This window comes from Osmerus eperlanus, chromosome 21 (genome assembly GCF_963692335.1).
Source record: "Osmerus eperlanus chromosome 21, fOsmEpe2.1, whole genome shotgun sequence".
Classification (NCBI taxonomy): Eukaryota; Metazoa; Chordata; class Actinopteri; order Osmeriformes; family Osmeridae; genus Osmerus; species Osmerus eperlanus.
The window spans coordinates 2,920,633-2,943,804 of record NC_085038.1 but is presented as its reverse complement, the minus strand read 5'-3'; the positions used below and the strand labels follow the sequence as shown (position 1 = coordinate 2,943,804).

The 23,172-nt window shown below is 52.2% G+C and overlaps 1 protein-coding gene across 1 annotated transcript in view; it reads left to right on the top strand.

The window, feature by feature from the left end:
- LOC134007848 (protein diaphanous homolog 3-like) overlaps nt 1-23,172 on the top strand; it is a 93,268-nt gene that overhangs the window by 48,567 nt on the left and 21,529 nt on the right. The window contains 3 exon segments of the mRNA XM_062447564.1: nt 2,904-3,056; nt 3,058-3,162; nt 4,969-5,083. Of these exon segments, the coding sequence (XP_062303548.1) occupies nt 2,904-3,056; nt 3,058-3,162; nt 4,969-5,083 (373 nt within the window).

Genomic DNA, 23,172 nt, shown 5'->3' with positions numbered 1-23,172 from the left:
GAGTCCTGGAGTTAGCTGATGTTGGGGTGGAGGACTCCTGGAGAGTTAGCTGCGGAGTGGAGGAGGAGAGGAGAGTTAACTGGGGGGGGGGGGGAGAGTTAGCTGGGGAGAAGGAGAGTTAACTGGGGGGGAGGAGAGTTAGCTGGGGAGAAGGAGAGGAGAGTTAGCTGGGGAGGAGAGTTAAGCTGGGGAGGAGGAGAGGAGAGTTAGCTGGGGAGGAGAGGAGAGTTAGCTGGGGCGGAGGAGAGGAGAGTTAGCTTGGGGGGAGGAGAGGAGAGTTAGCTGGGGAGAAGGAGAGGATAGTTAGCTGGGAGAAGGAGAGGAGAGTTAGCTGGGGAGAAGGAGAGTTAGCTGGGGAGGAGGAGAGGAGAGTTAGCTGGGGCGGAGGAGAGGAGAGTTAGCTTGGGGGGAGGAGAGGAGAGTTAGCTGGGGAGAAGGAGAGGAGAGTTAGCTGGGGAGGAGGAGAGGAGAGTTAGCTGGGGAGAAGGAGAGGAGAGTTAGCTGAGGAGGAGGAGAGGGAGAGGTTAGAGCTGGGGAGAAGGAGAGTTAGCTGAGGAGGAGGAGAGTTAGCTGGGGAGAAGGAGAGTTAGCTGAGGAGGAGGAGAGGAGAGTTAGCTGGGGAGGAGGAGAGGAGAGTTAGCTGGGGAGGAGGAGAGGAGAGTTAGCTGGGGAGGAGGAGAGGAGAGTTAGCTGGGGAGGAGGAGAGGAGAGTTAGCTGACGAGGAGGAGAGGAGAGTTAGCTGGGGAGGAGGAGAGGAGAGTTAGCTGGGAGGAGGAGAGGAGAGTTAGCTGGGGAGGAGGAGAGGAGAGTTAGCTGGGGAGGAGGAGAGGAGAGTTAGCTGAGGAGGAGGAGAGTTAGCTGGGGAGGAGGAGCGGAGAGTTAGCTGGGGAGAAGGAGAGGAGAGTTAGCTGGGGAGGAGGAGAGGAGAGTTAGCTGGGGAGAGGAGAGGAGAGTTAGCTGAGGAGGAGGAGAGTTAGCTGGGGAGAAGGAGAGTTAGCTGAGGAGGAGGAGAGAGAGTTAGCTGGGGAGGAGGAGAGGAGAGTTAGCTGGGAGGAGGAGAGGAGAGTTAGCTGGGGAGGAGGAGAGGAGAGTTAGCTGGGGAGGAGGAGAGGAGAGTTAGCTGGGGAGGAGGAGAGGAGAGTTAGCTGGGGAGGAGGAGAGGAGAGTTAGCTGGGGAGGAGGAGAGGAGAGTTAGCTGGGGAGGAGGAGAGGAGAGTTGGCTGGGGAGGAGGAGAGGAGAGTTAGCTGAGGAGGAGGAGAGTTAGCTGGGGAGGAGGAGAGGAGAGTTAGCTGGGGAGAAGGAGAGGAGAGTTAGCTGGGGAGGAGGAGAGGAGAGTTAGCTGGGGAGGAGGAGAGGAGAGTTAGCTGAGGAGGAGGAGAGTTAGCTGGGGAGAAGGAGAGTTAGCTGAGGAGGAGGAGAGGAGAGTTAGCTGAGGAGGAGGAGAGGAGAGTTAGCTGGGGAGAGGAGAGGAGAGTTAGCTGGGGAGGAGGAGAGGAGAGTTAGCTGGGGAGGAGGAGAGGAGAGTTAGCTGGGAGGAGGAGAGGAGAGTTAGCTGGGGAGGAGGAGAGGAGAGTTAGCTGGGAGGAGGAGAGGAGAGTTAGCTGGGGAGGAGGAGAGGAGAGTTAGCTGGGGAGGAGGAGAGGAGAGTTAGCTGGGGAGGAGGAGAGGAGAGTTAGCTGGGGAGGAGGAGAGGAGAGTTAGCTGGGGAGGAGGAGAGGAGAGTTAGCTGGGGAGGAGGAGAGGAGAGTTAGCTGGGGAGGAGGAGAGGAGAGTTAGCTGGGGAGGAGGAGAGGAGAGTTAGCTGGGGAGGAGGAGAGGAGAGTTAGCTGGGGAGAGGAGACCCTTCATCAGGGGAGTGTGCATCCTGCCATCTGATTACACATATCCACACAGAGACTGTGTCATGACCACAGGACATGCTGAACACACACTGCGTGCAGTGTGTGTGTGTGTGTGTGATGGAGCAGCGTGCTGTAACACAGCAGATAACAGACAGCCCAGTTCTTATCACATTTTAGATTGTGGCACTCATACAGAGGATGCAAGGACAGGCCTTGTATTATCAGATGCATCTCTATCTCCTGTTGTCTTTTCAACCTTTTTGTACCCCCCCCCCTCTCTCTCTCTGTCTCTCTCTCTCTCTCTCAATCCCCCTCTCGCTCTTTCTCTCTATTGCTCTCTCTATCTTCATCTTATTTCTCTATTTGTCTCCCTCTCTTTCCGTTTTTGTTGTATGGGGCTCAAACAAACCAGTGCATACTCTTACATGTGGTTTGCATAGACGCACTCACTCACATACAGTCACACACTCACCCACACACTGAGGCTTCATTCTATTTCCTTCTGAGCCATTAGCTCAATCAGGTATTGATTGTGAGGTCTGTTTTAATGCACATGAACAACTGAAACCATGCCGTCTTTTTTTCCTGGAAACATTTCATCCGACTTGAGAGGTTTACTATTCAACCATTGATTCACCTGGAGTGAATCACAGCATCACAGCTTTACATGATCGTCCAATCAAACCCTTGCTCTAGGGTTACCAAATCATTTTTTTTTTCCTTCTGGTTGGTTACATGGTTTAATGGTGGAATGTTCTGCAAGCCGGTCCTTAACACCTTCCTTCTCTCTCTCTCTCTCTCTCTCTCTCTCTCTCTCTCTCTCTCATCTCTCTCTCTCTCTCTCTCTCTCTCTCTCTCTCTCTCTCTCTCTCTCTCTCTCTCTCTCTCTCTCTCTCTCTCTCTCTCTCTCTCTCTCTCTCTCTCTCTCTCTCTCTCTCTCTCTCTCTCTCTCTCTGTCTCTGTCTCTGTCTGTCTCTCTGTCTCTGTCTGTCTCTCTCTCTTTCCAGTTCGGAGCGGTCTCTGTCTCCTCCCCCCTGGCGCCCCCCAGACCCAGACCTCCCTCCCCCCTCCCCCGCCCCCTCCTCCTGCACCCGGGGCCCCTGGTGGCCCGCCCCCCCCTCCACCGCCCCCCTCCGCTGCCTGGCGGCCCCCCTCCTCCCCACACGCCGGTGTGCCTCCTCCCTTTGGCGCCCCTCCCCCCCACCCCCGCCAGGCTTCCTGGATTGTCCTCGCCCCCCCACCACGCCCTGCCTTACGGCCTGCGGCCCAGGAAGGACTTCAAGCCCGAGACCTCCATGAAGCGCCTCAACTGGTCCAAGGTAGGCTACTTCCTAATGTCAGCTCACACACAAACCTCCCGGTCTCCGGAGGTTTGCAACTACCTCATTCAAACTGTGATCAATGAATCATCAATAGCCTCACGTCAAACTGACTGGAGAGTGAGAGAGAGAGTGGAGCGCAGCTTCAAAGTAGGAACAAAGTTATGTGGACAGACGAGTCTGCAGACCCTGTCGAGGAGAGTACAGCCCACCCTAACTTTGTTGTTGACAAACGATGGCAGCTCTCTACTCGTACAGATGTTATTCCAGGTCCTCGCCAACATTCATTAAAACCTATTGTTGCCCTCGCCTCGGCAGATGTTCCGCCCGCGTCGTCCCGGCGATATTAGTTTACGTCCTGCCAATTAATAATTGAATGTGCTTCCCCGGGACGCATCTGCTTTGCAAGCTGGACCATATGTCTGAGGTGCTCCGCCATGGCCTCCTAACAGGACTGGAGGAGAGCCGGTTCCGCGGCCCAGCTGTGGAACACGGCGCCGCCGTATAATATTGATGAAGGAGTCTTGTGAAGCCCTGAGCTAACACGACCTCAGCCTGGAGACGCTCAGTCAGCCTGGAGACGCTCCCCGGCCTGGAGACGCACCCCGTCCTGGAGACGCTCCCCGGCCTGGAGACGCTCCCCGGCCTGGAGACGCTCCCCGGCCTGGGGACGCTCCCCGGCCTGGAGACGCTCCCCGGCCTGGAGACGCTCCCCGGCCTGGGGACGCTCCCCGGCCTGGAGACGCTCCCCGGCCTGGGGACGCTCCCCGGCCTGGAGACGCTCCCCGGCCTGGAGACGCTCCCCGGCCTGGAGACGCTCCCCGGCCTGGAGACGCTCCCCGGCCTGGGGACGCTCCCCGGCCTGGGGACGCTCCCCGGCCTGGAGACGCTCCCCGGCCTGGAGACGCTCAGTCAGCCTGGAGACGCTCCCCGGCCTGGAGACGCTCCCCGGCCTGGGGACGCTCCCCGGCCTGGAGACGCTCCCCGGCCTGGAGACGCTCCCTGGCCTGGAGACGCTCCCCAGCCCCGCTCGCTTCGCCTGCCTCCATCTTTAATGAAGCCAGGAGGAGCAGCTCCCAGAATCTGCTCTGGAGCTCTGCTCTTACTTACGCTGGCTCACACACAGGCACACACACACAACACACACACAGGAGCAGGCTTTTAAATTGTCCCTGCTAACAATTCTCACCCCCCAAACAATTTTTCAGTCATGCTACTGATGTAGATACACACACACACACACACACTCTCTTTCTCTGGCCTGCTGGATGATTTAGGGAGAGATGAATGGGCTGAGTGGCGTTGGTGATCTTGAAGTCTCCTCGTTCATCTTCTCTACAGGGCTGTGTTCTCTCTGTCTGGAGACAGCAGGACTGCAGAGGGCTCTGTCCATCTCACACACACACACACACACACACACACACACACACTCACACACACATACACTCGCCTTCAATCTCTATGTCTCCTCTTTGTTTGGTGCTGGAGAGAAACACATCATAAAATTGATCAGCTGTCTGCAGTCGTACCCTGCAGGCCTCCATATGGTAGTCTGACTCGGAGGTAACACACACACACACACTACACACTTACACAGCACACACACACAACACACACAGTCATACACACACACTCACAGATGTTGCTCGTGTCATCTGCGGGGTGTTTGCCGCACGAAACCGTAGGGTGCGCTACGGTAGTCCTTACTCCTGCTGGCTAGACTGTCGAACCAATATGACACACCACGTCTGGGCCAGCATATCAGGACCTGGAACTGACGGAGGGTGTGTGTGTGTGTGTGTCTAGATCCGTCCCCAGGAGATGTCTGAGAGCTGTTTCTGGGTGCTGGCTGACGAGGATCGCTATGACAACCCCGCGCTGCTCAGCAGACTGGCGCTCACCTTCGGCTGCCAGAGACCAGGTCAGTCCTCCACCAATCACGGTCCTCCACCAATCACAGTCCGGTCGCTGCCCCCGTCTCTCTGGAGAGGAACACACCCTCTCTCTGTGTCCCTCTTTGTCTCCCTCGCTCTCTCTCTCTCTCTCTCTCTCTCTCTCTCTCTCTCTCTCTCTCTCTCTCTCTCTCTCTGTCTCTCTCCCTGTCTGTTTTGCTTGTGACTTGGTCACGACTGATCAGATGAAAGCCGGTGATCACAGTGACCCTCCCACCTCAACAACTCTTAAACGGAACACAAGGAACTTCCTTAAACACAGACGCCAAACAACTGCACCCAGAGGAAATGACTTTGTACCGGTGAACTGCGAAGGTGTCTTTTAAAAGCTGTTGAATCATTAAAGGGGCTATCATAGCAGAGTTAATCAGGTCTAACCCACCACGGGAGAGGAGCAGAGCGCTGCTGTGTCTATTACCTTGTTGATTTATTCACAGGACAGCCATGTTTGCCTGCTGTAGCCTCGCCTGTCGCTCGCTTGCTAGCTTTACGCCATTTTGAATTATTCATCTCCGGTATTATCTACCTGTCACAACTCTACTGCGCTCCACAACACCCCAGAGGGCGTTCTCTCATGGACACACACACTCTCACACTTTCTCACACACACACACTCACACACACTCTCATACACACTCACACAACAGAGACTGCGTTCCTGTGACAGGGTATTGAATAATGGAATGCGTTGTAAACAAAACAGGTAGACAAACATGAGAACAGGTGTGTGTGTGTGTGTGTGTGAGCTCTCTATTCCCCCATCCTCAGAGGCTGGTGAGACGTGCCAGTTCTTCTCCACCAGCTTCAGGTCTTCCTGTCCGTGGCTCAGAGGCTGCAGAACTGCAGAACATGAGTGTTCAGGAACACGACCGTGTTCCCTCAGCAGACCAGGGTTCTGGGTCAGCAGGCCAGGGTTCTGGGTCAGCAGGCCAGGGTTCTGGGTCTGGAAAGGAAGTTTCCGCTCGTCACTGCGTTTCTAGATTGATATGACTGCCGGATTGATATAAATTCTTTATTGGAATATCCCAGCAGGGAACAGAGCTTACTTAGTGCTACAAGGCTCGTTTGACGGAGTGTTCCTGAATTAAATACACACCCAGTCTTGTATCGTAACATTTCCATAACAGGTCCCTTCCCTCGGGGCCCCCCGCCAGACCCAGCTCCCTGCCGGACAAACCTCCGCCTGCTCCCTCCATCTCCAGTGAGCTCACTCATTAAAACCCACTTCAGCCTGCAGCCTTGTCCAGTTGCCAAGTCACTCACAGAGACATGGTCTGTAAATGTACTAAAAGCAGCTTAGAATTTCTTTTGGCAGACGCGCTGCTCTGTGAGGCTGGGGGTTGTGGAGTTGTGGCAGCGGCGCGTGTTAGCTGGTCTCTGCTAGTGTGTGGCCATCGTCAGGGCCGGTCGTCAGGGCCGGTCGTCAGGGCTCTTGGGGGATCTGTGTTGACGTTAGCTCCACTGTTCCAGCAGTGGCCGGCCTGGCTTCCTGTCTGCCAGGACCTACATCCTGTGTAGTTTGGGTCTGGTCTCAGCCGTGTGCATAATGGATGTGCTCCTCCTCCTCTGGGATGTGATGGGTACTCCCGCACACGCTTCTAAAGTTAGTGTTCTCTTGTTGTCCCGTTCCTCCTGGGTCTCTCCGGTCCGCTCCGCTCTCTGGGTACTAGGCCCCAGCGTGTGTGTGCGGGTGTGTACTCTCTGTCTCTTATCAACACAGCCGCACAGATCAGGCCCTGTGTTCAGAGCGGGGGCATCTGGCTGCCCATTAAACTTTTAAACCAACACAGTCCCTCACTGCGTTTTAACCAGGATGAAATATTCATCCTGGCCTCTTCCTCTAACAGTCAGTCACCCTCCGTCTAGCTCCAACCCTCTCTCTCTCTCTCTCTCTCTCTCTCTCTCTCTCTCTCTCTCTCTCTCTCTCTCTCTCTCTCTCTCTCTCTCTCTCTCTCTCTCTCTATCTCTCTGTCTCTCTGTCTCTCTGTGTCTCTCTGTGTCTCTCTGTGTCTCTCTGTGTCTCTCTGTGTCTCTCTGTGTCTCTCTCTGTCTCTCTCTGTCTCTCTGTGTCTCTCTGTGTCTCTCTGTGTCTCTCTGTGTCTCTCTGTGTCTCTCTCTGTCTCTCTCTGTGTCTCTCTCTGTCTCTCTCTGTCTCTCTCTGTCTCTCTCTGTCTCTCTCTGTCTCTGTATGTCATCTGAAATAGCCTCCCTTCACCCAGAAACCAACAGGCTCTTATCAGACACACACTGGCAGTCTGTGTCTAATAATAGTTTAGCAGCTCTACTTGAGAGAGAGTGAGTGAAAGAGTGTATCTCGTGTGTGTGTGAGAGATGCAGGTGTTTTAGCCTGAGGGAGTCAACAACATCTGGGGACTCAAGCTGTTCCTCCTCCCTGCTGTTGTCCCCTGGGGACCAACATGGTGTGTGTGTACAGTACAGGGTGTCTAGAGTGCATGTGTCTCTGGTGTAGGAAAAAGACTGGTGTCTGGGCGAGTACATTAGACTTTGCAAAATGTTGTGTGTGCGTGTGCTTGGTTCCGCCTCCTCTCCTCTTCGTCGACAGTCCATCTTCTCCCCATTCCACCTGCTCACCACCTATCATCCACTTTCCTCCTCCTCCACCCAGACCCCCGCAAGCATATCCATGTCATTTCCATAACACACACACACACACACAAACACGCACACACACATACATGCGCTGTTAATGAAGTTTGGAGAGGCTGGGGGTGGCCAGAGCTCCACTCCAGGACTCTTTTCTGAACACTTCCATGGTAACCTGCTTATCTGCTTAGCAAGGCGAGGCCCTTGAGTTAGGATGGGATGTTATGAGATGAGCTCTCTCTCTCTCACTGTCTCTCTTTCTCTCTCCAGGTGTGGTGGTGCGTGTGGTTGTGTCTGCAGTGTGTGGTTGTGTCTGCAGTGTGTGGTTGTGTCTGCAGTGTGTGGTTGTGTCTGCTCTGTGTGGTTGTGTCTGTTGTGGGTTGTTAATCAGGGAACCCTGAACCACTGTCATGCACCGTTTTTGGCTGTGAGGATCAATACTTTACAAGACGCCCCACCATCACCCCCACAACTCTAGCTAACCAGTCCCCCAGGGAACCAGTCCCCCAGGGAACCTGCTCCCCAGGGAACCAGTCCCCCAGGGAACCAGTCTCCCAGGGAACCAGACCCCCAGGGAACCAGTCCCCCAGGGAACCTGCTCCCCAGGGAACCAGTCCCCCAGGGAACCAGTCTCCCAGGGAACCAGTCCCCCAGGGAACCAGTCCCCCAGGGAACCTGCTCCCCAGGGAACCAGTCCCCCAGGGAACCTGCTCCCCAGCCCCTTCGGGAAGCTCTCCCTGCCTGCTTCACACTGTTGCAGGTTAGCACACATGCAGGTTAGCACACAGCTGAAATTGGACATACACACGCACACATAGCCAGACACACACACCAAAGGGCACAGACAGAAACAGATATACACACAGACACACACACCCCCAGACACAGAAGTACACAGAAAAAAAAAAAAAACCCCACACAGACATGGCCACACACACACACCGTAGACATCCGGACACTACACACCGACACACACAGCTGTGTTCAAGGCGCTGCTTGTGTCTGGTCTTGATGGACGAGCGAGGCACAGCCCTGCATCTGCCTCGCCGCCGCACCCTAATTGGCTGTTTCCTTTGTCGCCGCGGGAGACGTGGAGACGTGTTGTGCGGGGTCCGTGACCTTCTCGTCAGACGCACATGTCTCGGGGGAGCAGCAAAAGCTCCAGCCCTGGTGTCACCTACGCGGTGACCGGGGGAGGGGGGTGGAGGAGGGGGGGGCTTCATCCTGTAAACTCAATCTATTAATGATGACTACAGCCCTGAGGAGGAGAGGAGAGGAGAGGAGGGGAGGGGAGGGGAGGGAGAATGTTAGGCCTGATGTGTTTAACTTGTGAAAGATGGCACGGGACAGAAAATGGGAAAACCTTTGATCGTGTCTATTTGGGCATTAGACAGTTTGAGATGACATTGTGTGAGGATGCCAACCCCCCCCCCCCCCCCCTCCTCCTCCCCCCCGGGTGTCTCTAACCCTGATGGGTCAGAGACCCTGATGGGTTAGAGCACTGTGCAGGGTCAGCGGGCCTCATCTAATGCCCGCTCTGTCTTTTATTAACGTGTAATGTGCCTAATATGCATGTGATGCTCTGTGAACAAGCAGTCTCAGTACACCACTGTTGGTGTGTTCACCATCCCACACACACTTTCATTAGACTAACGTGTGGCCGCCGCCTTTCTCTCTCGTGTGTGTGTTTGTATGTACACACACACACACACACACACATACACATACACATACACACACATACACACACACACATACACATACACACACACACACATACACACACACACACACATACACACACATACAACACACACACAGACACACACACACACACACACATACAGACACACACACACACACAGACCACACACTCCACATGTATAATGAGTTGATGTGATAATATTATTGACCACTGTGGCATTTATATAGACTCCCTCTGAGTAAAAGGCCATGGTAATGGAATGAAAACAAACACACCACACACACACACCCCAATAAGGATGAGTGGAGCGGTCATATTACTAGGTCAGCGCCAGTTTACTCAATCATGCACCCTTGATTCTGTAGATGTGCGTGTGCGTGTGTGTGTGTGTCAAAGAGAGAGAATGAGAGGAAAAGAGAGAGCGGGAAGGGACCAGAAGAAGATGCAGAAAGAGGGAGAGATGGGATGGAAGACAAAAGACAGGATGAAAAAGAGAGAGAGCACGATGGAGAGACAAAGAGAGTGAGAAAAAGGAAAAGAGAGACTGAGGGAAGGAAAGAGAGAGAGAGAGAAAGTGTGCGGTGCTCCACACATGTTCACGTCAGTTTGATCTTCTTCATGAGGAAGTATGTGGTTATATTTTTTAGGATCTCTGGAGAGCACTTCCTCCCTGGTAGCGGGAATCATGAATTATGAAGAGTTTTCAAACATTATTTAAAAGTTAATTTCAGGGCCACGGAGGAACAGTCAAAACAAGGTGTGAATGTCTTATCAGACCCTTCTACCCTGCTGAAACTGTGTGTGTGTGTGAGAGTTTTTGCGTGTGTGTTCGCACACACGTGTCACACACTTGGCTTTGATGCATGGAGCTAGCAGGGATGCAAGGAGTTAGGCAGAGGGAAGCATTGTCACTGTGACACAAACAAACCCACTGTCGCTCTGACTGGGATCTGGGTTCAACCAAGCGTCTCTTCTCCCTGTGACTCCCCCTCCCTCTGTCTGGGATAGGCCGCACGCAAACACACACTGCCAAGGTGGCATTAGACTGCTGACGCACGTGGAAACACACAAACACACACAAACGCGCACACACACACGCACACAGATGGTGGCAGGCCATATAAATCAGGTGTAATTGTGACCTGTAACAGCAGATCGATAGGGGCTGGTGACAGGATTGTAGCGAGCCCCTAGGACCAGCTTGTTGGTTTCCTATTCCCCTGCTCATTAAAATGAAATGTGCTCTTTCTGCACGGGTAATTATTACGCTCTGCTCTGCGTGCAAACCCACACACACACACACACACATGTGGGTACGCTTGCTACAGGACCCAAAGGGTCAAGACCTTGAGTGATGAATGCGCAAAGGAAACTCCAATTGTTATCCTATATTTGACTATACTGACTGTGTTGTCAAGTTGTCCTCATTGCAGTTGTTGTTTTAAGAAGCTCTGAGGAGATTGAAGGATTTCTAGAGTGCAGGGAACTGAGCGGAGAGAGAACTGGAGAAGTTGAAGAGGGAAAAACGGAAAATATAAAGACGGTATATTGTGCCTTGGAAGGCCTCCTGAGTTTGGGCGGGGGGGTAGAAAGTAGCCCTGTGATCTACGGTGTTCCAGAGGTGAGGAGGAGAGAGAACTACCAGGCCTCTCTCAGCCTCCAGCCAGGCCTCTTTCAGCCTCCAGCCAGGCCTCTCTCAGCCTCCAGCCAGGCCTCTCTCAGCCTCCAGCCAGGCCTCTCTCAGCCTCCAGCCAGGCCTCTCTCAGCCTCCAGCCAGGCCTCTCTCAGCCTCCAGCCAGGCCTCTCTCAGCCTCCAGCCAGGCCTCTCTCAGCCTCCAGCCAGACGTCCGGGGGAAGGGGGGGTCTCTTTGATTTTGATCCGTCTCCTTAAAGGATCCTCCGATGCCTTCATGTTAGTCCCTCTACTCTTTCTGATCCCTCCATCTCCCTCTCTAACCCTCCGTCTCTCCATCTCCCTCTCTAACCCTCCGTCTCTCCATCTCCCTCTCTAACCCTCCATCCCTCCATTTACCTCTGATCCCTCCCTCTCTCCACAGCCCTCTTAACCCCCATCCCCCTCTCAACCCTCCATCTCTCCCCCCACCCCCCTCTCAACCCTCCATCTCTCCCCCCACCCCCCTCTCAACCCTCCATCTCTCCCCCCACCCCCCTCTCAACCCTCCATTTCTCCCCCCACCCCCCCATCCCTCTCTCACTGGTTCCTATGTGTCTCCTCTGTACTGGAAGGAGAGCTGATGATCAATAGCAGCTCTCCTCTAACAGCTCTTATTCACACTTCTCTTCCAAGTGTTTACCTGGTGTGTGACTGGCGTTTCTGTGGGTAGGCCTGATAAGAAAGATATGGTGAAGTGTGCGTGTGTGTAGCATGATTGCCTGGGCCAGTTTGAGATGGTGATGAGATGGGATGGTTAGCTGCCCGGGGCCAGACAGGAAGCGGCTGGATGAGAGACGGTGTTGCCACAGCCTAACAGGACGTAGACTTCACATCAACAATGTGGATGCAGATAGTACTGTCTGCTGTCCAGCGATAGGAGCCCTTATCCCCCAGACCGGCCTGTTCCCCTGGCTGTCCTCTCCTGTCTCTGTGTGCCAATGTCTCCCTCTCCCACGCCCTCCTCCCTCAGTCCCCTCCTCATCTCCTTAGCCCTCCTCTCCTCCCTCGCTCCTCCCCTCCCTCAGGGCCTACAGAGTTCCCCCATTGGGACTCTGAGCACACCTCTCCAGCATCCAGCGATGCTTTTCTGTGGTAAAGCCATCTCCCAGACTCAAAACAAAGCTGAAAGGTTATATTAGTTTATTATACAGTCTCACATCTTCCACAAATAAAAACAAATATGAACCCACCCAGAAAGGACAGCCGGGGAACTTCAGAATAAAGGTTGTTACTGTATTATTGATGTGATATTATTGCTTCGCTGCTCTTTCACCCACAGCAAATAAGAACAAGCGCAGAACAAAGAGGGGGGTTAAACCTGTGTAATAACTCAGAAGAAATGGCTTCACCATGTGGAGTTATTCACAAGAAATATCTCTCTCTAAATCTGCCTTTCTCTCGTGTGGCCTTTCACTCTCTTTCCACCTCTCTCTACTTCTCTTTCTTTTTCTATTTGTCTCTTTCTCTCTGTCTCGCTCTCATCCACTCTTTTTCTCTCTTGCTCTCTCTCTCTCTCTCTCTCTCTCTCTCTCTCTCTCTCTCTCTCTCTCTCTCTCTTGCTCTCTCTCTCTCTCTCTCTTTCTCTCTCTCTGTCCCTCCCTCCCTCCCTCTTTTACTCTCCCTCCCTCTCCCATTATCTCTCTCTCTCTCTCCCTCTCTGCATGGCAGGCGTTGAGGGGGCACTCTACACGTCCACCAGGGAATTGCATGCTGGGAAGGTCAAATAAATAATAAACAGTCTTCCAGGCAAAACATAAACAGAGTTCTAAAGGCAGCAACGTCATCTGAGCTAAGTGAGCCTGGGGGGGGAGAGGGGGGGGGGGAGTGGGAAGGCTCTGGATAGGGCGAGGATCAGGGGTTGAGGGGATGTAGGGGGGAAGTTGAGGCTGGGGGAGGGGGGGGGGGTGGGGATGGGGAGGCTGGGGGAGGGGATTGGGGGTTAAGAGAGGGCAAGGCTTTAAACGCCCCAGGGAGAGATGGGATTGTTGACGAGTTGGAGTGCCAGCAGTCTTGCTGTCAGGTGAAGCTGGCAGGCCTGGTCCTGGGGCGTGCATCAGTCCTCCAGCAGGCCTGGTCCTGGGGCGTGCATCAGTCCTCCAGCAGGCTTGGTCCTGGGGTGTGCATCAGTCCTCCAGCAGGCTTGGTCCTGGGGCGTGCATCAGTCCTCCAGCAGGCCTCGTCCTGGGGCGTGCATCAGTCCTCCAGCAGGCCTGGTCCTGGGGCGTGCATCAGTCCTCCAGCAGGCCTGGTCCTGGGGCGTGCATCAGTCCTCCAGCAGGCCTGGTCCTGGGGCGTGCATCAGTCCTCCAGCAGGCTTGGTCCTGGGGTGTGCATCAGTCCTCCAGCAGGCCTGGTCCTGGGGCGTGCATCAGTCCTCCAGCAGGCCTGGTCCTGGGGCGTGCATCAGTCCTCCAGCAGGCCTGGTCCTGGGGTGTGCATCAGTCCTCCAGCAGGCTTGGTCCTGGGGCGTGCATCAGTCCTCCAGCAGGCTTGGTCCTGGGGCGTGCATCAGTCCTCCAGCAGGCTTGGTCCTGGGGCGTGCATCAGTCCTCCAGCAGGCTTGGTCCTGGGGTGTGCATCAGTCCTCCAGCAGGCTTGGTCCTGGGGCGTGCATCAGTTCTCCAGCAGGCCTGGTCCTGGGGCGTGCATCAGTCCTCCAGCAGGCCTGGTCCTGGGGCGTGCATCAGACCTCCAGCAGGCTTGGTCCTGGGGTGTGCATCAGTCCTCCAGCAGGCCTGGTCCTGGGGTGTGCATCAGTCCTCCAGCAGGGCTGAGTGTGTCTGTGAACAGTACAGACTTAGCAGCAGGTCTAATCACTAGATCCTGCTGCTCAGGTCACTTATCTCATTATTCGGGGTGGGGGTGGTATCTAATGAACTGGTAGCTAATGACGACTGTGGTGACAAGCTCCTGAACCAACCCCCCTCCCCCTCCCCTCTCTCTCTCATCTCCCTTCTAATCGCTGATCCCTGAGACGACAGCCACTTATTGCACTGCTTCATAGTGGGACTGTAGAGCCTCACACAGGTGTGTGTGTGTGTGTGTGTGTTCATAAGTACCTGTGCCTGAGCTGCTTGGCTGGCTGGTGATGAGCAGTGCAAAGGGACCCCTTGTCTTCTTAATGACCTCGGGTGGGGGCCTGTGACAGTGCAGTACCTTCATCCAACACTAGAGGTGCTGCTCTGTCAGCTGTCGGAGCTGACTGACAGTGTTTGTTGCTGTGATCTGCTCATCCCTGCTGCAGAATGGCTTGTTGATAGATGCGCTGCCTGCTAATGTCTCTTTCTCTCCAGTCTGTCTCTCTCTCTCTCTCTCTCGTTCTCTCCAGTTTGTCTCTCGTTCTCTCCAATTTTCTCTCTCTCGTTCTCTCCAGTTTGTCTCTCGTTCTCTCCAGTCTGTCTCTTTCTCTCCAGTCTGTCTCTCTCTCTTTCACTCCAGTCTGTCTCTCTCGTTCTCTCTCTAGCTTTGTGTTTTCTCTCTCTCCCCACCTTCCCTCTCCTCCTCTTTCTCTCTCTTTCATCTCTTATTCTCTCCTATCCCCCTCTCTCTCTCTCTCTCTCTCTCTCTCTCTCTCTCTCTCTCTCTCTCTCTCTCTCTCTCTCTCATCTCTCTCTATCATCTCTCTGTCTCCTTCCTCTATCCACTGCTGGAGCAGAAAGCAGAAACCAAAGGTCAGTCCTGTTTTGTTTTCTGCTTTGTCGTTGATTTTGCTGATTGATGATTTCCAATTGTTGAACAGACGCACATCCCAGTTTTATTAATTAACATAATGTTTGATAAGTGTGTGCTGGCTCATCTGTGATTTTATTATATTAATTTGTTATTTATTTATATGTTTTATCAATTCCGTTGGGGTAAATCGTTCTGCACGTTCTCCAGATCCCCTGGTGCTGCCAGTGAAAACACAGAACAAGAGAAAAAGGGATTGACAGAGAAATGATCTTTGTGTTTACTATAATTAAATTCCAATTAAAGAAGCACAATTCTGCTCTTAGTTGTGACTCAATTATCTCCACACAGCCCCCATAAAGTGACAAGGAACCCCACCTCAGACTTATAATGGCAGGGGAAAGTTGAGGGCTTGGAATGAAAACACCACCAGAACTACGCTTACTACAAAAGACTTGGTGGCATGATATGAATTAGCAAATACATGCGGAGAACCATCTGTTTATATTTTTGCCGTTCAGGCATTTATTAAAATAAATATTCAAAGGGCACAGCAAGGAACGAAAGAATCCAGGCACAGTTGGAAGCTACAAGCAAAATGTTAGTTCTGGCATGGACTGAATGAGCAAGCAGAAGGCTTCTGCAGTAAATAGGAGAGGTGAGTGTGTTAAGAAGAAGCATGTTGCAGCACACTTGTTTCTTCTGGCTATTAAAACTGCTCTCTGCAGAGTTGGGCAACCCCTCACACAAAGGTTACATGAACTAGCATGTACCTACATAGTGACACCTACAGTAGCAAGCATTACATAAGTATTTCCGTGTAGCGACATGGTACTTAATGTAACCTTAATGAAAAGAGTTGCCCACAGTCCCTATCCTTAATGGATATCTAGGAGCAATCATGGTTTCTAGACTAGGAGCCAGTGACTTAAAAGTATCCCCTTAATGTCGCAAAATAAGCTTTCCCCTCACCAGACAAAGTTTCCTCCGTAACGCTTCAATCAAAATCTTCCAATTTAGAAAAGCGGACATGCCGTTCCCTATTAGCAGCAGCTCTGCCAGAGGCATCTGCAAATTAATTAGGGGGCTGATTAATAAACTCTTAATGAACAGGCAAGGGAAAACAATGCAATTAACTTCTGTTTGTATTTGAATTCAATCAACTAGGCTTTTGATTAAGAGAATTAACTGGATGATTCCCAGCGCCTCTTCTAATAGGCATAGTTTACCTTCTGCTTCCTGCTGAACTGGACCTCATCTCTTAGACCGTGACATCATGTATGAACAGGTGCATCCTGTCCTTAATCCCTCTCGCTCTCTCTTTCTATCACTGCCCCTCAGTTATCTCACCTACCTTATAGTGCCCTCCCTTCATTCTCTCCTTTCTCTCATCCTGCTGTCTCTTACCCTCCTCTTTCTCTTTCACTCTCCTCTCTCTCTCTCTCTCTCTCTCTCTCTCTCTCTCTCTCTCTCTCTCTCTGTCTCTGTCTCTGTCTCTGTCTCTGTCTCTGTCTCTGTCTCTCTCTCTCTGTCTCTGTCTCTGTCTCTGTCTCTGTCTCTGTCTCTGTCTCTGTCTCTGTCTCTGTCTCTGTCTCTGTCTCTGTCTCTCTCTCTCTCTCTCTCTGTCTCTGTCTCTGTCTCTGTCTCTGTCTCTGTCTCTGTCTCTGTCTCTGTCTCTCTCTCTCTCTCTCTCTCTCTCTCTCTCTCTCTCTCTCTCTCTCTCTCTCTCTCTCTCTCTCTCTCTCTCTCTCTCTCTCTCTCTCTCTCTCTCTCTCTCTGTCTCTGTCTCTGTCTCTGTCTCTGTCTCTGTCTCTGTCTCTGTCTCTGTCTCTCTCTCTCTCTCTCTCTCTCTCTCTCTCTCTCTTTAGTCCTCACACAAGCCTCAAGACTTGGTTCCATCATGCATGTTCGGGAGAGTAGAGAGTGCAGATCTCGTCGTGCCAGAGAGGGTTCCTGGGATCGGGCTCAGCATCACTGCCCCTCCCATGCCGCCGTAACCTGGGAAACGCTGCCAATGGCCCATCTGTCTGGCTCCCAGCGTTCGCCAAGAAAACATGCCCCCCCACCACCTCCCTGATGGGCTAGCCCGCCAGAGAACAGGGGTGGGCGTCGGGGAGAGGGAGGGCTCACAGAAGATGAGATGTTGAGACAAAATGAACTTTTCGAAAAGGGTCCCTTCCCTCCCCCCTCACTCCCTCCCTTCCTCCCTCCCCCCTCCCTCCTCCCTCCCCCCTCCCCCCTCCCTCCTCCCTCCATCCTCCCCCCTCCCTCCCTCCCTTCCTCCCTCCCTCCCTCCTCCCTCCCTCCCTTCCTCCCTCCCCCCTCCCTCCTCCCTCCATCCTCCCCCCTCCCTCCCTCCCTTCCTCCCTCCCTCCTCCCTCCATCCTCCCCCCTCCCTTCCTCCCTCCCTCCTCCCTCCATCCTCCCCCCTCCCTCCTCCCTCCATCCTCTCCCCTCCCTCCCTCCCCCTCTCCCCTGGTGCTGTGGCTGGTGTTAGCAGATGTCCGTGTCCTGGAGACAAAGTGTAAACTTTGGAGAGATCTTTGAGGGGTTTTGATAATTGGATGTTGTTTATTAGCGGGAGCAGAAGCTGTGGAAAGGGCAGCGCTCTGTTTTACTCTTTCATCTCTCTCCACCCCTGTTATGGTCTCCCTCATTTCTCTCTCTCTATTCTATTCAATACGCTTCATAGCATGAATGTTCCAGTTGAAAAAGTGTTGTCAAAGCAGTCCACAGTGAAGGGACAGCACATTCCAAACATCCTAGAACTGAATGATCATCTCAAACAATTATAACAATGCATAGTTGCATGTGATGTACTATTAGACAAATAGTCTTGCATAGTGTGAATAAAACAGAAGAAAAGCAGATTAAAGTAGAAAAGGCACATATGCACAAAAGCTTTTCCTACTGGCTTTACCTAAGGTCATGGCATGTTTCTACATGGCAGGCTTGCTGCCAAAATTGAGCAGTTACTCTCCATTTATTTTATTTTTTTTTAAATTATTTTTGTTTCTATTTTGGGGGAAATATCACTGTCTGTTGTTCGAATCTCTTTCTAAAGGTCACATTCGGTTAGGAAAGGGAGCTTTGTTTCGACCTCCCTGTGTAGCAGAGAGACAGAGCACAGCCTCTCCTCCCTGTGTAGCCAGGTCTGCCTGTGACGCCCTTTTTCTACTGTCTGTAGAACATCTCTCTCTTTGTCTGTCTCTCTCTCTGTCTCTCTCTGTCTCTCTCTGTGTCTCTCTCTCTGTCTCTCTTTGTGTCTCTCTCTCTGTTTCTCTCTTTGTCTCTTTCTGTTGAGTCCCGTTCCAACTAATGACTGTAGAGGGAGAGGTAGACACAGGACAGAGGAAGGACAGCACACACACACACACACACACACACCGTGTTACCCCACAGAGGCAGAGCAGTACCAGCTAACTCCCTGCCTGAGTGTCTTCGAGGGTTGGAGGTAGATTAGCCAATGGAATCACTTCCAAAGCTTTTAATCTACTTGGACTGGTTTGTGTTTAACACCAGGCGCTATCTAAAGAAGCCAGCAGGATACCAACACATGCTGGCCAGGGAAGGTGGGCTCTCTCTCACACACACACACACACACACACACACACACACTCATATAAACACACATCCTCATTTACAAACACAAACACCATAGCTATGCCTGGGTGGTGACATTTAAGGAGCCATTAGATGCATTTTAATGATTTTCTGTGAAGGGCAGTTTGATTGGTGCCATTGTGGGAGCCCTCATCAATGACATTATCACTACAGACTCTCAGCACCACTGCTGAAAGGCCTCCATCTAATATGGTCATTCTATATGCGCGCACACATACACATAATGCTCTCTGCATAATTCCAGATACCACTTTATACATGAGGGTGATGATTTAGTAATTAAGTCATGATTGGTGGTTGTGGTGAAGATGAGAAGATAGTGGTGATAATGATGAGATTACGGGGTTGATGAAGATGGTGATGTGATTACGGGGGGAAGGAAGAGTGATGATAATGATATTATGGTGGTGATGATGAGGATGGAAGTGATGATGAGGATGGAGGTGATGATGAGGATGGAGGTGATGATGAGGATGGAGGTGATGATGGAGGTGATGATGATGATGATGATGATGATGATGATGAGGATGGAGGTGATGATGAGGATGGAGGTGATGATGATGATGATGATGATGATGAGGATGGAGGTGATGATGAGGATGGAGGTGATGAGGATGGAGGTGATGATGATGATGGAGGTGATGATGATGAGGATGGAGGTGATGATGATGATGATGATGGAGGTGATGATGATGAGGATGGAGGTGATGATGATGATGATGATGGAGGTGATGATGATGAGGATGGAGGTGATGATGATGAGGATTGAGGTGATGATGAGGATGGAGGTGATGATGATGATGGAGGTGATGATGATGATGATGATGATGCAGGTGATGATGCAGGGGATACTACAGCTGCTGTAACTGGTTGAGAGGTGTGGTCCTCTCTGGCTCTCTCTGTATTGTGTGTGTGTGTGTCCCCTCAGTGACTTTCTCATTTTGTACCCAGCTTCGCGCTGCTGTTTGTCTCCCTCCGTCTCTGCTTCGTGTGTGTGTGCGTGTGTGTGTGTGTCATATCTCTGGCTCTGAGAATACCAACACCTCCATTTATTTGCAATTTGTCCTCTCAGCCTCTTGTATCAGCAAAGTAATGGCTTGGCTCGTTTAAAACACATTTGCTTCCACTACTTTATTTTCCAGTGGTTATTTTTCAGCTGTGCTCCTTTTTATTGAGTGTGTGTGCATGTGTGTGTGTGTGCATGTGTGCTTGTATCTGTGTGTGTGTTTGTGTTTGGGGAGGGATTGATAATAGACTTGTTTCCAACTTTTTCTATAATGACAATAGAGGGAGGGGGGGGATAAGGGGGAGTAGGCTAAGTGACAGGAAGGATGAGTGAACAGGTTTTAGGTTTTCATCAAACCCGAGAGCTGTCACCTGAGAGGAGAGGGAGGACTCCATATCTGTTAACTGTACATCTATAACACTGTTCTGAGAAACATGTCTGGAGGGGGAGGGAGGGAGGGAGGGGGAGAGAGGTACATACACAGGTCTGAGTATCCCTTAAGGCCCTTTAGAGGGCAGTCCTACCCCACTGAGAGCATGTCAGCGCAGGTCTATCCCTCTTAGGAGAGACCACACACACACACACGGGCTGTGGCTGCGTTTCTCCTGACCCTCTCTGATGCGGGTCCTGGAAGAAGACTCCCACACCAGGCTCTTTACAAGCAGGCTTTCTGTTTTCCTCCCCTCCCCTCTCGTGTGTTTCAGCCGTGTAAAACCGAGTGAAAGGGACAAGGATGTTAAGAGTCTGCAGAGGGCTGCTTGTCTCTGTGCTGTCTGAATGAGTCCTGCTGTAATTATGGCCCAGGGTGCTGAAGGGGCTGGATAACAGGGAGACAGGCCCCGGCTAGCTTTTATTAGACCTGCACACCCCCACGCCTTCATTAACATCTCTCTCTCTCTCTCTCTCTCTCTCTCTCTCTCTCTCTCTCTCTCTCTCTCTCTTATATCCCTCTCTCTGTCTCTCTTCCTCTAATACATGGAAAGAAGGGAGGGCAGAAGAGAGAAAGGCAGCAGATCAATGAATTCATTTTTTTCTGTGCGACTAATTATCTTCTCCAGCCCGTGTCTCTTTCTCTCTGTCTCTCTCTCTTGTTATCTCTCTCTCTCTCTCTCTCTCTCTCTCTCTCTCTCTCTCTCTCTCTCTCTCTCTCTCTCTCGTTATCTCTCCCAAATGTCAAGCGCCCAATCAATCTCCTCACCAGACTGCTCTTCTCCTGAGGACAGAATTGTGTCTCTGTGTCTGTCCAGGCGTCTACTGTGTGTGTGTGTGTGTGTGTGTGTGTGTGTGTGTGTGTGTGTGTGTGTGTGTGTGTGTGTGTGTGTGTGTGTGTGTGTGTGTGTGTGTGTGTGTGTGTGTGTGTGTGTGTGTGTGTGTGTGTGTGTGTGTGTGTGTGTGTGTGTGTGTGTGTGTGTGTGTGTGTGTGTGAGACTGACATAGATATTGAGAGACAGCTTTCTTCTGTCAGCGTGACTGATGTATTGACATGTCAGATTTGTTCTAATCCCCTCCCCAGCCTAGGCTTGAGTCTGTGTGTGAACATGGAGCTGTGCATTTGCAGACTTGTTTCAGAGAGCCAGACTTTTATCCAGGCATGCCAAACTGTGGACGAACTTGTGACGCAGGGAACAATGATTGATGGTAGGGAGGGAGAGCGGGAGAGGGGGAGATATCACCTCTTTCATATAGTAGGGTACATCTTTGGCTTGAGAGAGTCGTTCTTATTCAGTACTTCTTTATGAAAACACATCTTTGCAAGCTCTTCTACTTCACTGGATGGATAAATGGAAGTTTATGTTCCACTTTACAATGCTGTTTAATCATCTTTTGCTCTCTCCATCCCTTTCTGTTCTTTCATTCTTGTCTCTTTCTCTCTCTTCCTTTCTCTCTCTCTCTCTCTATCTCTCTCTCTATCTCTCTCCCCGTCTCCCAGCAGCAGTTAAACCAGTCACCCTGTACTGATTGTTTCCAGTGATGTCTCCCTGCTACTAATACTCCCCGAATAACAATGATTAAAGTCTTACCTGCATGGTTGCCTTCATGGGCCATTAGAAGCAACGCTTATTCAATTCTCCTAGACTTCCCCTCTGTTGGGTTGTGTGCTTGGGGGGCTGATGCACATGTTTGGACTTGGGGTGGGTTTGTGTGTGTGTGTTTGTGTGCGCATACGTGTGATGGGGTAGGGCTGATACACATGCTTGGACTTGGGGGGGTGTGTGTTTGCACTCGGAAACTAGGATGCTATCTGAGCAACAGGCCATAAATAATGGAGGCTGATGTAAAGGGGAAGCAACATGGATGTGTTATCTCCCTGAACGACGGGGGGGGGGGGGGGGGGGTACTCATTTAGGGAGCCTGTCTGTCTGTCTAACACGCACACACATGCACACGCACACACACACACAGTCACTCCTCCAGTAAGTCAGTGTGCTCTTTATCGGTCTCTAGAGATCAAAGTGCTCTTCTCCACAGAGCTGATGTAGTGCCGGAGACCCCGAGGGAGGGAGGGAGAGGGGTGGGGTAGGGAGGGGGTTGGGGGAGGGAGGGAGGGAGGGAGGGGGGGAGGGGGGTGGGTGGGGGAGGGAGGGGGGTGGGTGGGGGAGGGAGGGAGGGGGGTGGGGGAGGGAGGGAGGGGAGGGAGGGGGAGGGAGTGGTGAGAAGGAGGAGAGTTTCCAGTAAGGCTTCTCACTGATTAGAAAGCTCTTGATCAGAAGGAGAGCAGTGCGTCTGTTTGTGTTGAGGAGCGGGGTGTGTGCGTTGTCAGGGCTAGCCTGCCATGTAGGGCATCACTCAGTACATGTCCTCAGGCCCTCCCTCCAGCCTGGGCACCACCTCAAAACCTGCAGGAGAGTGAGTGACTGAGTGAGTGTGTGTCCCCGTCCCTGAGTGCTTCCAAATCCCTCTCTCTTAAGTCAATACTAGTACTGTGTGTGTACCGGTGTGTGTGTGTGTGTGTGTGTCTGAACTCCAGCAGGTTAGCGGTGATGTGAGCTACCTGCTGCACTCAGCTCCACACGGTCTCCTTATCTCCTTCTCTCCCTGGCTTATCTGTCCCCTTTCCTGGCTGATGGTGCCGGGGATATGCACGCCGGGCGCCTCTGATTGATTAACCAGTGACCCTTGACCCCCCCAGCGATGCGTTTTAATTGGCGGGTGCATAACAAGCAGTTAGATCTGGGATGCGGAGGATGGGAGCGATTTAATTAGCTGATAACCACCTGAACTGTGTGTGTGTGTGTGGTAGGGGGGTATCCAGTCTTATTTCTGTTCCTCTCATCTCCGTGGTGGGGATGAATGAAGCTCCTCTCAGAGGCCGTGTCTGGGTGGCGTGACCAGGTGTGACTGCACTTCAACGTGTTTGAACAAGTCGGATCAAACAGACCCCCCGCCCCCCCGCCACTGTCCCAACCACGGGCGAATGCACAATGCCTGTTTTCATCTAGCAGAGTGTCTCGAAAGTCCCTTCAGTATCGCATCATTTCATCAAAACATTGGATTTCAATGGCTTGTCGTCTGCTCTGTCTCTTCCCGTTCCTCTGTCTCTCTGTTGCTCCTGCTACGTCTCTGTCTGAAGACTGTGAGGAGAGAGTCACTGTGGAAGAGCCACGTAAGTCTTCATCTCTCCCTCCTCTTCCCCTCCCTCCTCCTCCTCCTCACGTGGTTAGCTCTGAGCTGCTAGTCTTCCATTGTGTTTCTACCAGTGTGTTTGGTGGTTTATGCTACCCTGCTAGTGTATAGCTACCAGTGTGTGTATGGTGCCTGGGATAACCTTAAGAAT